The sequence below is a fragment of the Dendrobates tinctorius genome, unplaced genomic scaffold (assembly GCF_039654945.1).
Source record: "Dendrobates tinctorius isolate UK_male_01 unplaced genomic scaffold, ASM3965494v1 ptg000134l, whole genome shotgun sequence".
NCBI classification, from domain to species: Eukaryota; Metazoa; Chordata; class Amphibia; order Anura; family Dendrobatidae; genus Dendrobates; species Dendrobates tinctorius.
The window spans coordinates 15,735,159-15,749,851 of NW_027361802.1; the positions used below are offsets into that span (position 1 = coordinate 15,735,159).

Genomic DNA, 14,693 nt, shown 5'->3' on the forward strand with positions numbered 1-14,693 from the left:
TGAGCAGAGGGGGTCTGCAACGGGCCCCCTCTGTTCTGCTCATTGGGCCCCAGCGGCAGGATTCTGATGGCTCAGTAACTGCCTGCAGAAACGACGCTGATGCCTCAGATGCATTGACAAGAGGAGACCACTGGAGCTCAGCCAGGTGAGGAGAAACTTTTTTTTTTAGTTGTAAAGCCGCGGTATGGGGTGCATTATATTGGCATGGGGGTGTGTTATGCTGGCATGGGGGTGCGTTATACTGGCATGGGGGTGCATTATATTAGGGAGCTACATTATATTATTTGGAGTATTATACTGCTATTGAGTGCATTATACTATGGGGCTGCATTATAATACTATGGGGCTGCAGTATACAGGGTGGGCCATTTATATGGATACACCTTGGTGGGCCATTTATATGGATACACCTGGGTGGGCCATTTATAAAATGGCCACCATGGTCACCATCCATCTTGAAAAGTTTTCCCCCTCCTATATACAAATGTGCCACAAACAGGAAGTTTATATCACCAACCATTCCCATTTTATTTAGGGATATCCATATAAATGTCCCACCAAGGTGTAACCATATAAATGGCCCACCCTGTACTATGGGGGTGCACCATAATACTATAAGGCTGCATTATACTATGGTGGTGAGTTATATTATGGGGTGCATTATATTTTGAGGTGCATTATACTGCTACGGAGTGCATTATACTATGTGGGTGCACTATACTATGGACTGCATTATACTGCTATGGGGCTGCATTATACTGCTACAAGGGTGGATTATACTATGGGGTGCATTATATTATTGGGTACATTATACTGCTATGGGAGTGCATTATAATACTATGGGGCTGCATTATACTGTGGGGGTGCAGTATACTATGGGGGTGCAATATACTATGAGGGTGCAGTATACCACTATGGGGTTGCATTATACTATGAGGCAGAATGGGTGGACACATGGGATCCAGAATGTGGGATATTATTACTGTAGGGGCTAATTAAAGGATATTATTTTTGAGGATACAGTTTTCAGTGTGGGGAGGAGAGGTCCTGCTACTGTGCAGAGAAACACGGTTGCTTTTATCTTCATCTGGCGTAGTATAGAGGTTGAGGAAAAAATGGGGAATGTGCTCTAGATAACTGTGTTCTTTTCTGCAGAGACGAGTCCTGGCTGGAAGAAGTGATGGCGGTCTGAACTAGATGAAGAAGAAAAGCGAAGATGAAGAACTTCAACTAGAGATGTCACCGGTGAGTCAGTGTGTTACCTGTTCACATACACTATTTACTGTATACAGAGCTCGTGTGTATAATGTCACCGGTGATCACTGTATTACCTGCACACGGACACTGTATACTAAGTACAGATCTCCTGTGTATAATGGCATTAGTATTGTGGGTTTTTTTTTATTAATGATCAGTATTGTAGTATTCGGTCACTATGTGGTGGTAATATGTGATCTGGTCATGGTGTGGCGGTATTTGTTCCTTGTATGTGCTATAATTCGGTCACTGTGCTGGTAATATGTGGTCTATTAATGGTGTGGCAGTATTTGTTCCTTGTATGTGGTATTTTTCTGTCACTATGTGGTGGTAATATGTGATCTGGTCATGGTGTGATGGTATTTGTTCCTTGTATGTGGTATTATTGTTCACCATGTGGTGGTAATATGTGGTCTGGTCATGGCGTGATGGTACTTGTTCCTTGTATGTGGTATTATTGTTCACCGTGTGGTGGTAATATGTGGTCTGGTCATGGTGTGGCAGTTTTTGTTACTTGCTTGCGGTAATATTTGATCACTGTATGGTGGTAATAAATGGTCTGGTCATGGTGCGATGGCACAACCCTTGTGATATTATTGGTCATTCTAAAAATTGAAAAATAAATAACAATGAACATAAATTGTATTGGATATTTTAACAAATGTTTAGTAAGTTACAGTAGAGTAGGGTCGGGCCAAAAGAGTCTACCTTGTGTTAGGGCTGGCAGAATGCACCAAATAATAAAATAATAGTAAGGTGCATTCGCAGCCCGTGGTCAACCGTGCAGGGGTGGTAAACTGCTGCTTAGTAATGGAGGAAGTATAAAGTGGTGTACAAAAGGTCACACGTGGGTTAACGTCACCCAGTGTGAACAGAAGCGAACTCTGTTAACTCACAGAGCCGCTCTACCACAGAACATAAATGCCAGTGCCTGTTTAGATTACAGAGCCCGGCCACGGAGAGCACAGAAAGCGGTCACAGAACTCTGCCCCAAGGACACAGGGTCAGAGTCCCTCCAGACCTCCTGAGCGCGCGGCGTTGCACCTGCAGATGCCACTATAGACGCTGACAATGGAGTGGTTGATCATGCGACCGTGGCGTGCCGAGCCACAGGTGGACACTGATGCCTGTCTCAGACTCTGTCCTACCTACACCTAAGCCTGGGCACTTAACAGGCTAGGCTGCACAACACATGCGTACCAAGGCTAGGGGTTTCTTAATGAGTCATTCACCAGAGGCATTCATACCTGCATACAACACTCACTCCTCATAGTCTGATAATGCAGTCTATACTAGCGCATGGCCGAGCGGCCATGCGAACCTTTTATAGCCGCGTCCTTCTGGGACCTTCCTGACCTTTCTGATGGTCCAGTCCGAGCCGGAGAAGGACCTGAGCATGTGACCTCCGATCTCCAATGGGAGATCGTCCCACGGGCATGCTCAGTGGACCGAATGGAGGAATTAGTCCCTGGAGTAGCTCGCTGCTGACCAGCAAGCATTGCTATAGCTGGACCAGAGGTGGCAGCATCAACCAAACCCACAGAGCTGGTTTGAGCAGAGCGTCAGGATATATGAGTCTGCTGAGCAGGATCCTCTGCAGCCGAAGAGGAATGGGAGACTGCCAGATGGAAGGCTTGGGATTCCTGCTGTGTAGCGACAGGAACTCGATGCCTAACACCTTGTTGTGGTGGTGGATTAAGAAATCTTTTTACCAAAACAAAAAGCTGCTGGCTATGTATGTGGTGATGGGAACTGTAAAAGTGTGATTGGTGAGGATGTGGTGCAGAAGTGGAGTTGTTCCAAGAGAGGGTGGTGGGACTGTAGAAGGTTCGAGGGATGGAGGCGGGGCTAGGGTGGAGTTTCAAGGGGGCACTCAAAATTTTGCCAGTATGAGGCCCCGAAATTTCTAGTGGCAGCCCTGTAGATATAATTTTGTCATTGTCATGTCTGTCTGCTCCTGGCCAAGGTTGTTGACATCACTCATCTCATTACACTGGCCAGAATACACTCTGAATGCAACCCAAGGGCCTGTGCAGCGAAGGCTAAATCCTAGTAGATTGATTAAAGAATGAATATCAGGGAGACCTTATAACCTGCTAAGCACCTGCTAAGCAGAGTGGCTTGTGTTAAGTATGTCTTGTGGTAGCCTTTTTGAGTTTATTAATAGAAAACACAAAATATAAAAACTGCATGCCCTTTTTCAAGACAGCGGTGCTTTGAAAAGTTATATATGTAGTAAACCTAAACATACAGTATGACAAGCAATTCTTAGGCTATGTTCACACGTGGCGGTTTTTTTTTTAACCGCGCGATTTTGCCGCGAAAACGCGAAAAATAAGCATCCCATGCATTCCTATGGGATTCCGCAATGCTGTGCTAATGCTGCGATTTTTACTGCGGCGGAATCACTTTGCGGTAAAAAACGCAGCATGCTCATTAATTAAGTGGAATCGCGGCGATCCCGCACCCATAGGTATGCATTGTTCTGCTTACTTTCCGCATGTGGCTGTGCACACCATGCGAAAAGTAAGCAGAACATTTGCGGATGGTACCCACGGTCCGGAGGAGAGGAGACTGTCGTCCGGGCTTTGGGTACCATATCCCTGTAAAAAATAGAATTTAAAATAAAAAATATTGTTATTCTCACCTTCCGACATCTCGCGCAGCCTTCCCACCTCTCTCCATGCTCCCGGTCCCAGTAATCCTTTGTGAGCGATGACGTCTGTTCTCGCGGGATCGCGAAGTCTCGCGGTCATTCGCGTGATGTCATCGCAAATGACGATGAGACGTCGCGATCCGCGAGAATGGACGTCATCGCGGTAATCCTCGCAAAGGATTACTGGGATCAGGAGCATGGAGAGAGGCAGGAAGTCTGCACGGGATGCCGGAAGGGAAGAATAACAATATTTTTTTAAATTATTTTTTACATCCTATCTTTTACTATTGATGCCGCATAGGCAGCCTCAATAGTAAAAAGTTGGTCACACTCGTCAAACACTATGATCGCTTGGAAAACACTAGCAATTCTGCAAGCTAATAACGCTTGCAAAATGCTAGTTTTTCCGCGGGAAAATTGCGGGAATTTAAAATGCGATTTTCCTGCAGAATGGAATTCGGAATTCTCGTGGTAATTTCCGCGAGAGTTCTGCTACGTGTGAACGTAGCCTTATTGCAAGGACTTGCACTCATCTGCATTTAAAACATTGTTCCGATGATGATCCAGAAAAGTAGGACCAGTGTCTTGCGAGTTCAATGTGATTTTTCTTACATAGCATCTGTATGACATGAGTAAGCAATGCATTTTTTCTCTGCAACCATTATTCCATAATCATTTACATGAGGATTTACAGTGTTCTATGCTACAGAATGGAAATGTATCCATAAAAGTGGGACAGCATACAGATGGTCCATGTGCCGTTTATTTTTTTTTTCACTGTAATGATATTACAAATATGCTCATATTCAACGTACCCTTCTAGAACTTTCCATGGCTTTACTCGCACACCTATCTCTGCTACATCTTTTGGGTTTGCAAATGTCATGCACCCAAACTGCAGCTGTGACCCCCCTCACCCCTCCTTCTCTCTCTGCCTGTGTAATCCTATACTCCTCCCCCCTCAAGTTTTCAGTCCTTGTGTAAAGGGGAGTGCATTCCATAGCTCCGCCCACCCCATGAGGTCATTCAGGGGGGAGACCCTTAGTTTTGGGCAAGGGTATAAAACGCAGAGGCCCAGACAAGGGGCGAGCTTTTGCACAGGAAGTTAGCTACCAGAGGTTGTGCAGCCTGACCTGATGCATTGGGACATCTCCCCTCCCCCCACAACATGGCTTACCATTGTCTGAGATAACTGTAAGTGTTTTTCATCTTTAATCCCTTTTTATTTGTAATTGTCTGTACATAATATAATTGTCTCATTTTGTAACATCTTTTTATACTTTTGTAAACACTGCCTATTCTTTTTGGAATAAAATATAAAACTTTACTAGCTTTGATTTTTTTGCTCTAATAACTTACAGTCACGTCCTCCGACTAGGTCAACACTACTGATTTGGTTTGGCTCCTGACCACATATTAAGTCAAATCAGGGGCTGGTGACAGTGAAGTGCATTCTGGGGTATTGGGGAGACCCTGGCAGTGACGGATAGAGCTTGAAAAGTGTAAATCCTGCCTGGGGCCGGGAATAGTCTTTTTGCCCTCACTGCAGCATGTCCAATAGCCAGTACGCAGCAAGGAAGCTTTTCTGGCGACTACTTATCCTAGGTGCAGTTCCCTGACTGACCTGAGGGTAAGAGGGGTGCCAGAGAGCTGCAAGTTCTAAACCACAACTGGAAAGTGGGATATACATAAATCCCTGCCACTCACAACATGCTGCAATCACAGATGAACACAAGTCTAATAACATTAGTCAGCTTGAAATCTGATTTTTATCAGATTTCACTCATTCGATTTATACGCAGATGGGTTTAAGTCCTAAGGGCTTATACCCATATGTGTGAAAAAATACGTTCCAATATCAGGACCGAAAAAACAGACGCATATCATGCGAGTGTCATGCGAGTACAATGCGATTTTTCTCACATAGCATCTGTATGACATGCGTATGCAATGCATTTTTTTCTCTACAACTATTTTTCTACAATCATTTACAGGACCATTTACAGTGTTCTATGCAACAGAATGGTAAGGTATCTGTAAAAAATGGACAGCATACGGATGGTCCCGTATGCCGTGCGATTTTTTTTCTTGCACCCATTGACTTGCATTGGTGAGTTTCGTCCGTGATACGCAGCAAATCGCAGCATGCTGAGATTTTTTTCTCAGTCTGATTTCAGTTGAGAAAAAAATCGCAGATGAGATGCCACCTATTGAACAACATTGGTCAGAGTGCAATCCGATTTTGTCTCGGATTGCACTCGTCCGTTTTTTTTTTGCAAATGAGTATGAGTCCTAGTTCTGAGAATTATCATGCAATGACCATGCAATCATTACAAAAATGTGAATATAATTTGACATGTATTTTGTTTCAAATCTCAATCCTTTGTTTTCAGGAAACTTAACCTTTGTCAAGTTGCCTTGTTTCTTCTTTCATGCCTTTCCAGCAATTCAAAGAGGTTAACTTGCTTGTATAAATTCCAATCTTGTTGAAGAAAGATTCATCTTGTTTCCCTGGACCTGTAATTATATTCACAGTTAGCTACTAGAAGTAAACGAAACTTGAAGGCAAACCTTCAGTCACTATGTGAGGTCCACTGTACAGTCAGCGATAATGAGTAGAATGTAGCATATAACAAAAATATATAAGTAAAAGTGTCTCTAGGATATGCCATCACTTTATAATCTGTAGGGGTCTGATCACTGGGAACTCAATCTATCCTGAAAAGGAAGGCGCAGCAATATTAGTTGAAGAAGTTATCCGGGACTTTGGTTATTTTTTCATATTGGGCTAAGAACTTACATGCAGGTACTTGCTAACTATCTGCCTGTTTCAGTGTAAGCCAGAGAACAGAACATTATATTGGCCCTTTGCAGTCCAATAGCTCATGATAACACACAATTCCACATGTTTTGAAGGTGGTAGTGGGACCCTAACTCCTTGAGCTCTGTACATGTTGCACCATTGGTATGTCTACTCCTGGCCTGTTGTGCTTGATGCTGATCTCTGTTGGTGACTGTCCTGCTTCATTTCACCTCACGTCAACAGAGCAGCTCCTTCTTTTCAGGTATGCACTGTTGACATGGCGTAACTGTTGATGTCATGCTGATTGACAGCCGACTCCCAGCACTTAGGCAATCGGAGTGACATCAGCAGTGATGTCCTTTCAACTCTGCAGAGTGGAAGAGAAATAGTTGCCCTGGAATCACTGTGACTGCTCTTAGCCAAAAAAGAAAAAGGGTCCCAGAATCTGCCTTCTATTATGAGATTAAAACATGACTTAATAGTAGCATTCAAATGAAATAATCATTGTAAATTTGTTTAAAAAAGGGGGATGGGGGACAAGGATAAGATGGGGGAAGGGGGGATTATGACACATGTCAACATGTTTCGAGCTGAGTGCTCTTAGGACTAAGAGCACTCAGCTCGAAACACATTGACAGAAGTCGTATTTCCCCCCTTTCCCCTCCCTTATCTTCAACCACCCCTCCCCCTTTGTTTAAATAAATTAACAATGATTTTTTCATTTTAATGTTACTATTAAAAGTCATGTTTTAATCTCATAATACAAGGTGGATGCTGGAACCCGTTTTCTTCTTTGTCTGTTGGCCAGCTGCTGGACTGGAGTCCGCCCATTGCACATCGTGATGGAGGCTACATCCCCACACTTGGTGAGTGGTATCACCCTCTCCCTTTTCCCCTTTTTCTACTAACTGCTCTGAGCTAGCAGATATCTTCATGAGGCAGAACAGGCAGGCATTAGCAACTACTTGTGTACAAGTTCTTAGCTCCTTAGCAAAAAATAACCAAAGTCCTAGATAATTCCTTTAAGTGTTGCACCACCTTATCAGTTTTCACTGTACAGCAAACAGTACTCCAAGCCACCTGCTATGCATGGAGCAGCAGTACAGCCATACTTATTTGAATAAAGCCTAAGGCTTGTTTCACATTTGTGCACGTGCGCGCAGCCTTTGATCCGCATAGATCCGCATGCATCATGTGTACATATCTTTAACATGGTGTACGCAGGGACATGCGTTTTCATGTGTGCGCATGCGTCATTTTGTGGTGTGCGGCGGAGCGCAGTGAATGCAACATGTTGCATTTTTTGAGGTATCAAAAATCTGTCAATCATGCGCAGATAAGTGTGTCAAAAAAACGCATTGCTGTCTATGGGAGCGCATTGATACGCAAGGACATGCGTACACATGCGTTCCATATGTATGCATACTTTTTTTTAAACTCTTTTTATTGAAGGATTCCACAACATAGTATTTCAAACATATAACATTGCAGTATAAAGTCAGAATCACTCATAGTGACTTAACTATGATATCAAACTTTCAATAATAAGAAACAAACAAAACAAGTGCAACACAGTATTCTACACGATACATTATACCATTCATTGCATCTTCTTGCTAACTGGGTCCGTTTTATGATCTGTAAGTTCATACCAGATCCGATTATACAAGACACATCTTTTAAATTCACCCAAAAAAAAACTTGCATGGTCTTGAAGTGATATACATCAGGGATTATATCTCGAAATCGAAGAGACCATAGCATTAGGAGCCAAGTGTGTCAAAGGGGAATTATACCAACTTTCCCAAATCTTATGAAACTTCTGGGGACATTTTCTGTTTTTATACAATATGTTCTCATAAGGGATTATGTCATTCACTAATTTCTTCCCTTGATTAATCGAAGGGGATTTCCCTCCCATCCAGCGTCGGACTGGAACACCTTGGGCCCACCAGAGAAAATCATTCTTGGGGCCCACTATGTAGCTGCATAGAGTTAAATACCAGACCACCAATTATGCGGTAAAACACGCTAATATCCGGGTATAAGGTTGTACATGTCTTAATTATGTAGCAGGAGTTGGGGTAGCCCCCTCATAGAATATAAAGCAGCCCCCTCACATAGTATAATGCAGCCATCTCATAGAATATAATACTGCCCCCCTCATAGGGAATAATGCACCCCCTCATAGGGAATAATGCACCCCCTCATAGGGTATAATACTGCCCCCCTCATAGGGTATAATACTGCCCCCCTCATAGGGAATAATACTGCCCCCCTCATAGGGTATAATGCTGCCCCCTCATAGGGTATAATACTGCCCCCCTCATAGGGTATAATACTGCCCCCCTCATAGGGTATAATGCACCCCCTCATAGGGTATAATACTGCCCCCCTCATAGGGTATAATGCTGCCATCTCATAGAATATAATACTGCCCCCCTCATAGGGTATAATACTGCCCCCCTCATAGGGAATAATGCACCCCCTCATAGGGTATAATACTGCCCCCCTCATAGGGTATAATACTGCCCCCCTCATAGGGTATAATACTGCCCCCCTCATAGGGTATAATGCTGCCCCCTCATAGGGTATAATACTGCCCCCCTCATAGGGTATAATACTGCCCCCCTCATAGGGTATAATGCACCCCCTCATAGGGTATAATGCTGCCCCCTCATAGGGTATAATACTGCCCCCCTCATAGGGTATAATACTGCCCCCCTCATAGGGTATAATGCACCCCCTCATAGGGTATAATGCTGCCCCCTCATAGGGTATAATACTGCCCCCCTCATAGGGTTTAATACTGCCCCCCTCATAGGGAATAATGCTGCCCTCCTCATAGGGTATAATGCTGCCTCCTCATAGGGTATAATGCTGCCTCCTCATAGGGTATAATGCTGCCTCCTCATAGGGTATAATGCTGCCCCCTCATAGGGTATAATACTGCCCCCTTCATAGGGAATAATGCACCCCCTCATAGGGTATAATGCTATATAGATATATAGATATAGAGTTAGATAGATATAGATAGAAAGATAGATGTAGAAATAGATAGATATAGAGATAGATAGTAGATAATGGATAGAAAGTAGATAATGGATAGATATAGATAGAAAGATTCATAGAGATAGATAGAGATAGATATAAAGATAGATATAGAAAGAAATATAGATAGATCAATAGGTAGATAGATATAGAGATAGATAGAAAATAGATAATGGATAGATAGATATAGAGATAGATAGCTATAGATAGAAAGATATAGAGATAGATAGATATATAGATAGAGATAGATAATAGAGATATACAGATATAATAATAATAATAATAATATAGACATATATAGATAGATATATAGATAAATATATATAGATAGATGGCTATAAATAAAAATAGATATAGAGATATATATATAGAGATAGATAGATAGATATAGAGATAATAGATATAGAGATAGATAGATAGATAGATATAGAGACAGATAGATATAGAAAGATAGATATAGAGATAGATATAGAGATAATAGCTAGATATAGAGATATGTATAGAGATAGATTGATATAGAGTTAGAAAGATATAGAGAGAGATATAGAGATAGATAGATAGATAGATGGATAGATAGATATAGATAATAGATAGATATAATAGATAGATATAGAGATAGATGGATAGATCAATAGATAGATAAAGAGAGAGAGAGAGAGATAGAGATAGATAGATAGATAGATAATGAGATATAGAGATAGATATAGAGATATAGTGTTAGATAGAAAGATAGATATAGAGATATATAGATAGAGATAGATAGATATAGAGATAGATATGGATATAGAGTTAACAGATAGATATAGAGATAACAGATAGATATAGAGATAGATAGATATAGAGATAATATATAGATAGCTATAGAGAGAGATATAGAGATAGATATAGAGAGAAACAGATATAGAGATAAATATAGAGATAGGTAGATAGATATAGAGATAATAGATAGATATAGAGATAGATAGATAGATAGATATAGATATAAAGATAGAGAGAGAGCGGTAGATAGAGAGAGAGATAGATATGGAGAGAGATAGATACAGAGATCGATAAATAGATAGAGAGATAGATATCGATAATAGATATAGATAGATAGATAAAGATAGATAATAAATATAGAGATAACAGATAGATATAGAGATAGAGTAAGATAGAAAGATATAGAGATAGGTAGATATAGATAATAGAGATAGCTAGATAGATAGACATAATAGATAGATATAGAGATAGATATAGAGATAGATGTAGAGATAGAAAGATAGATATAGAGATAGCGCGATAGATAGATAGAGATAGATATAGATAATAGATAGAGATAAATAGATAGATAAAGATAGATAGATATAGAGATAGATATAGAGATAGAAAGATAGATAGATATACAGAGAGATAGATATAGAGATAGAGATAGATAGATATAGAGAGATATAGAGAGAAATAGATATAGCGATAATAGATATATATAGAGATAGATAGATAGATATAGAGAGAGATAGATACAGAGAAAAGATATAGAGATAAATAGATAGAGAAAGATAGATATATAGATATAGAGATAGAAAGATAGATATACAGAGAGATAGATATAGAGATAGATAGAGATATATAGATAGATAGCTATAGAGAGAGATATAGAGATAGATATAGAGAGAAATAGATATAGAGATAGATAGAGATAGATATATAGATATAGATATAGAGATAGATATAGAGCGATAGATAGCGAGAGATATAGATATAGAGATAGATAGATACAGAGAAAAGATATAGAGATAGATAACGGATAGATAGATAGGTATAGAGATAGATAGATATAGATATTAGATAGAGATATATAGATAAAGATAGATAGATATAGATGGTAGCTAGATAGATAATAAATATAGAGATAATAGATATAGAGATAGAGTAAATAGACATAGAGATAGATAGATAGACATAATAGATAGATATAGAGAGATATATATAGAAAGATATAGAGATAGATAGATATAGAGATAGATGTAGAGATAGAAAGATAGATATAAAGATAGAGCGATAGATAGAGATAGATATAGAAATAGATAGATATAGATAATAGATAGAGATAGATATAGAGATAGATAGATATAGATAATAGATAGAGATAGAAAGATAGATATAAGAGAGCTAGAGAGAGATATATATAGAGATATAGATAGATAGATAGATAGATAGATAGATAGATAGAGACAGACAGAGAGAGTGAGAGAGATATAAAAAACAAAACAAAACACAATACTCACCTCTCCTCCTCGCTCCCACGCTGATCCCGGCTTCAGTGTCAGGAGCTGTCCCATCTGCCAGACACACAGCGGGTGCGCGATGTAGTGACGTCATCGCGCACTGGCTGTGAGTCAGGAGCAGAGAGGACTGAGGGCGGCGCCGGCCCTGATGCAGAGCGGCTTACTGGGCTGGGGGCGGGGCCTCTGGGGGTGTGGAGACCTGAAATGATATGCACTGCTTCGCAGTGAATATTCATTTCTCTTTAGTAGCGGGGACAGGGGCTCCTGCCTCCTGACACCCGCTGCTGCTCCGCTGGCAGGGGCCCCCATAGCAGCTGCATGGTGTGCGACACACCACTGGCTGGGGGCCCCTGGAGCAGCGGGGGCCCTAGGCAACTGCTGGCCCTGTATGCCAGCAGGTGCCAGGGCCCACCAGATGCCAGGGCCCACCGGAGAATCCACCGGTTCTCCGGTGGGCCAGTCCGACGCTGCTCCCATCCACCTCAACACCACTGCTTTCCTAGCCATAAATAGAACCTCTTTAAGAATTTTTCTATCATATTGAACCCACATCTCTTCTTCCACAACACCCAGGAGACATAATTCAGGAGTGCATTCAATCGGTATTCCCAATATTCTTTCTAATGTATACATGACATCACTCCAATACCCTCGTATACTGCCACAGCTCCAGATAAGGTGCCAAAAATCCGCCCCCGATTCCCCACATCTATGGCATTCATCCGTTAATAATAATAATAATAATTTTATTTCTATAGTGCCAGCATATTCCGCAGCACTTTACATTATAGAGGGGACTTGTACAGACAATAGACATTACAGCATAGCATAGCAATAAACACATAGATCAAAACAGATACCAAGAGGAATGAGGGCCCTGCTCGCAAGCTTACAATCTATAAGGGAAAAGGGGAGACATGAAAGGTGGATGGTAACAATTGCTTTTATTGTTTTTATGGTTTGGACCTTCCCTAGTGTAAGAATCGGGTGTTCCTGTTGCTGCATGAACCAGTTAACAGTCTAAATATGTAACAGTACAGACACAGAGGGCTATTAAATGCAAAAAGCATGTGAGAACATGATGCGAGGAACCTGGTTATGGTAAAAAATTTAGAAATGAGCCACACAGGGATATTTACGTTAATGCGTTGAGGTGATAGGCCAGTCTGAACAAATGAGTTTTTAAGGCACGCTTAAAACTGTGGGGTTTAGGGATTAATCGTACTTGCCTGGGTAGTGCATTCCAAAGAATTGGCGCGGCTCGTGAAAAGTCTTGGAGATGGGAGTGGGAGGTTCTGATTATGAGGATGTTAACCTCAGGTCATTAGCAGAATGGAGGGCACGGGTAGGGTGATAGGCTGAGACGAGGGAGGAGATGTAGGGTGGTGCTGAGCCATGGAGGGCTTTGTGGGTGAGGGTAATAAGTTTGTACTGAATTCTGGAGTGGATGGGTAGCCAGTGTAAGGACTGGCACAAGGTAGAGGCATCAGTATAACGATTGGTGAGGAATATGATCCTAGCTGCTGCATTCAGGACGGATTGGAGAGGGGAGAGTTTGTTAAGAGGGAGACCGATTAGTAGAGAGATACAATAGTCCAGACAAGAACGAATAAGAGAAACAGTAAGAGTTTTTGCAGAGTCAAAAGTAAGAAAGGGTCGAATTCTAGAAATGTTTTTGAGGTGCAGATAACAAGAGCGAGCCAATGATCGGATATGGGGGGTGAATGAAAGCTCTGAATCAAGTATGACCCCAAGACAGCGGGCATGTTGCAGGGGAGTAATGGTGGACCCACACACGGAAATGGCAATGTCGGGCATAGGTAGGATAATAGAGGTAGGAAACACAAGGAGTTCAGTTTTTGACAGGTTCAGTTTCAGATAGAGGGAGGACATGATGTTAGAGACAGCAGTAAGACAATCACTGGTGTTTTCCAAAAAGGCAGGCGTGACATCAGGAGAAGAAGTGTATAATTGGGTGTCATCGGCATAGAGATGGTACTGGAACTCAAATCTACTGATTGCTTGACCAAAAGGGGCAGTATACAAAGAGAAGAGGAGGGGGCTTAGAACCGATCCTTGAGGAACCCCAACAGTAAGGGGAAGATGAGAGGAGGAGGTGCCAGCGAAAGATACAGTAAAGGAGCGGTCAGAGAGATAGGAGGAGAACCAAGAGAGAACGGTGTCCTTGAGGCAAATGGAACGGAGCATAGTGAGGAGGAGCTGATGATCCACAGTGACGAATGCTGCAGAGAGATCCAAGAGAATTAGCATGGAGAAGTGACCATTAGCTTTAGCTGTTAGAAGATCATTAGAGACTTTAGGGAGGGCAGTTTCAGTAGAGTGTAAAGAGCGGAAACCAGATTGGAGAGGGTCGAGGAGAGAGTTATCTGAGAGATAGCGGATAAGACGGGTGTGGACCAGGCATTTCAGGAGTTTAGAGATGAAGGGAAGATTAGAGACAGGTCTATAGTTCTCGGCACAGTTTTGGTCAAGGGATTTTTTTTAAGCAATGGCTGTATGATGGCATGCTTAAATGAGGAAGGAAAGTTACAGAAGAGAGTGAGAGGTTGAATATTTTTGTTAGGTGAGTGGTGACAGCAGGGGAAAGGGACTGGAGGAGATGTGATGGGATTGGGTCACTGGTGCAAGTGGTAGGGCGAGA

General features: G+C 41.8%; 1 protein-coding gene across 2 annotated transcripts in view; it reads right to left on the bottom strand.

Moving 5' to 3' along the window:
• Positions 1-12,263, bottom strand: part of LOC141048293 (uncharacterized) — a 48,040-nt gene extending 35,777 nt beyond the window's left edge. Inside the window, exons 1-2 of one of the 2 annotated variants that reach the window (XM_073543746.1) lie at positions 12,032-12,263; positions 6,317-6,430 (exon numbers count right to left, since the gene is read on the bottom strand). In XM_073543746.1, coding sequence (XP_073399847.1) covers positions 6,317-6,430; positions 12,032-12,125 — 208 coding nt within the window. In that variant the 5' untranslated portion in view covers positions 12,126-12,263. The remainder of the gene's footprint in view (positions 1-6,316; positions 6,431-12,031) is intronic. The other variant, XM_073543745.1, reaches the window with a different exon arrangement.
• Between the last annotated feature and the right edge of the window lie 2,430 nt (positions 12,264-14,693).